This window comes from Chrysoperla carnea, unplaced genomic scaffold (assembly GCF_905475395.1).
Source record: "Chrysoperla carnea unplaced genomic scaffold, inChrCarn1.1, whole genome shotgun sequence".
Classification (NCBI taxonomy): Eukaryota; Metazoa; Arthropoda; class Insecta; order Neuroptera; family Chrysopidae; genus Chrysoperla; species Chrysoperla carnea.
In genome coordinates, this window is record NW_025408251.1 from 125,516 (window position 1) to 128,084 (window position 2,569).

Below are 2,569 nucleotides of genomic sequence, written 5' to 3' on the forward strand. Positions count from 1 at the left end.
AACTCTGAATCCTCTAAATATTATAAATAACTCTGCATTGAGGATAATTACTGGAGCTTACCGAACAACTCCGATAAAAAGTATCTACGCAGAATTGGGAGAACCAAACCTGGCGGAAAGAACAACATTTATGCTGATGAAAATATGTATCAAAATCCATGAAAGACAGAATGAAATCTTAAAGCGCTCCCTCAAAATTCCTCTCATACTCAAGCACATCTTTGAAAAAAAAAAAATCCCTTCCTAAACCAATTGCCTTATACCAAAATCTGACCCTAGAAAACTTAAACACAAACCTAAATCTAACCGATCACATTCTCCCTAAAAATACAATCCACCTACTACCACCATGGCAACGATTAATAATTAATGTAGATCTTACATTAAATGAAAATACTAAGCAATCAACACCAAGTGAACTCTATAAACAAATGTTTGAACTCAGGCAAAATAAATACCACAACTACATAACCATATATACTGATGGTTCATCAACAGCAACATCGACCACCTGTGCCTACATTTATAATGAAGCAGAGACTCACAAATTCAAATTGAATTCACTGAACTTCACGGCCGAAGCACTGGCAATTGATCAAGCATTAAAGTACGTACAGTTGAATAAAGAAAAACTTCATAAAATTCTAATAGCATCTGACTCTTTGAGCACACTAAAAGCGATTCAAAATGAAAATACGCAAAACTCACTTATACAAACCATACAACAGAAACTTTATACCCTCACCGAAACTTATCATCTAACAATCACACTGCTATGGATACCAAGCCACATTAATATTCCAGGAAACGAACTAGCAGACAAAGCAGCCAAGGACGCTCACTGTAATGGAACACCCCTCCAAACAACTATAAGCCAAAATGCCATAAATGCAATAAAGCTACTCCTTAAAGAAAAACGCGATCAACAATGGTCTCGAATTACACAAAACAAACTCCGCAACATTAAAGAAAATACAACCGAATGGCAAACAAGTTATCAAAACAAAAGACAACATGAAATAGCACTTACACGTTTAAGGACCGGACATACAAAAATTACACATTCATACATTCTAAATAAAACTCCTCAACCGATATGTGAACTATGTCAAGAACCAATAACAGTGAATCATATACTAATAAGATGTAGAAAACTAGAACGTATTCGAACAAAAACAAACTTCCCTGATACGATAGCTATTGCACTCGGAGACGACCAGGACACCATCAATATGGTGTCCTGGTCATTATTCTCGTTCCTCCAGCAAACAGGATTACTGAATCAAATATAAAAATTTAAACTCTATTAAAACTAAAATAAAATCAACGCTATCATATATATTATTAATTTTACCATGCATTATCATAACTAAAACATAATTATCTATGCCTACTTATTTAATTTTTTCAATATTATAATTACATTTATATATTATCTGTATCTGTACATATATATTCTAATGTTTCATCTATCACTGTGTAAATGACCTAGTTGTTAGAAACACAGCATAATAATAAAAAAAAAAAAAAAAAATAAGTCAAAATGTATACATTGAGGACCTTCATGACTGGACTAAGTATAAATAAGCCAAAAATGATCAAATTTGACACATTTCGATAGAAAAAACATTTTTTGAAAATTTTCGATTTTGCAACTAGAAGGTCATGACTATACAAGTCATTGAAATTTTGGTCCAAGTAAGTCAAAATGTATACATAGAGGTAATTTATGACTGGAATAAGTATAAATAAGCCAAAAATGATCAAATTTGACATTTTTCGAAAGAAAAAACATTTTTTGAAAATTTTCGATTTTTCCACAAGAGAGTCATGACTATACAAATCTTTGAAATTTTGATCAAAGTAAGTCAAAATGTATACATAGAGGTCCCTAATGACTGAACTTAGTATAAATAAGCCAAAAATGATCAAATTTGACATTTTTCGAAAGAAAAAAAATTTTTTGAAAATTTCCGATTTTACAATTAGAATGTCATGACTATACAAATCATTGAAATTTTGATCCAAGTAAGTCAAAATGTATACATAGAGATCCTTTATGACTGGACTAAGTATAAATAAGCCAAAAATGATCAAATTTGACATTTTTCGATAGAAAAAACATTTTTTGAAAATTTCCGATTTTACAACTAGAATGTCATGACTATACAAATCAGTGAAATTTTGATCCATGTAAGTCAAAATGTATACATAGAGGTCCTTCATGACTGGACTAAGTATAAATAAGCCAAAGATGATCAAATTTGACATTTTTCGATAGAAAAAACATTTTTTGAAAATTTTCGATTTTTCAACAAGAGAGTCATGACTATACAAATCATTGAAATTTTGATCCAAGTAAGTCAAAATGTATACAAAGAGGTCCTTTATGACTGGACTAAGTATAAATAAGCCAAAAATGATCAAATTTGACATTTTTCGATAGAAAAAACATTTTTTGAAAATTTTCGATTTTTCAACAAGAGAGTCATGAATATACAAATCATTGAAATTTTGATCCAAGTAAGTCAAAATGTATACATAGAGGTCTTTTATGACTGTACTAAGT

General features: G+C 30.4%; 1 protein-coding gene across 1 annotated transcript; it reads left to right on the forward strand.

Annotated features, from left to right (window-relative positions):
• Positions 1–431: 431 nt before the first annotated feature.
• On the forward strand, positions 432–1,292 carry LOC123304855. The gene has a single exon (XM_044886417.1). The coding sequence runs from the start codon at positions 432–434 to the stop codon at positions 1,290–1,292; it is 861 nt and encodes a 286-aa protein (XP_044742352.1).
• Positions 1,293–2,569: the final 1,277 nt, after the last annotated feature.

Excerpts from the sequence above, each read along its gene's own strand:
- LOC123304855 (XM_044886417.1), top strand. The coding sequence starts at position 432 with ATGTTTGAACTCAGGCAAAATAAATACCACAACTACATAACCATATAT.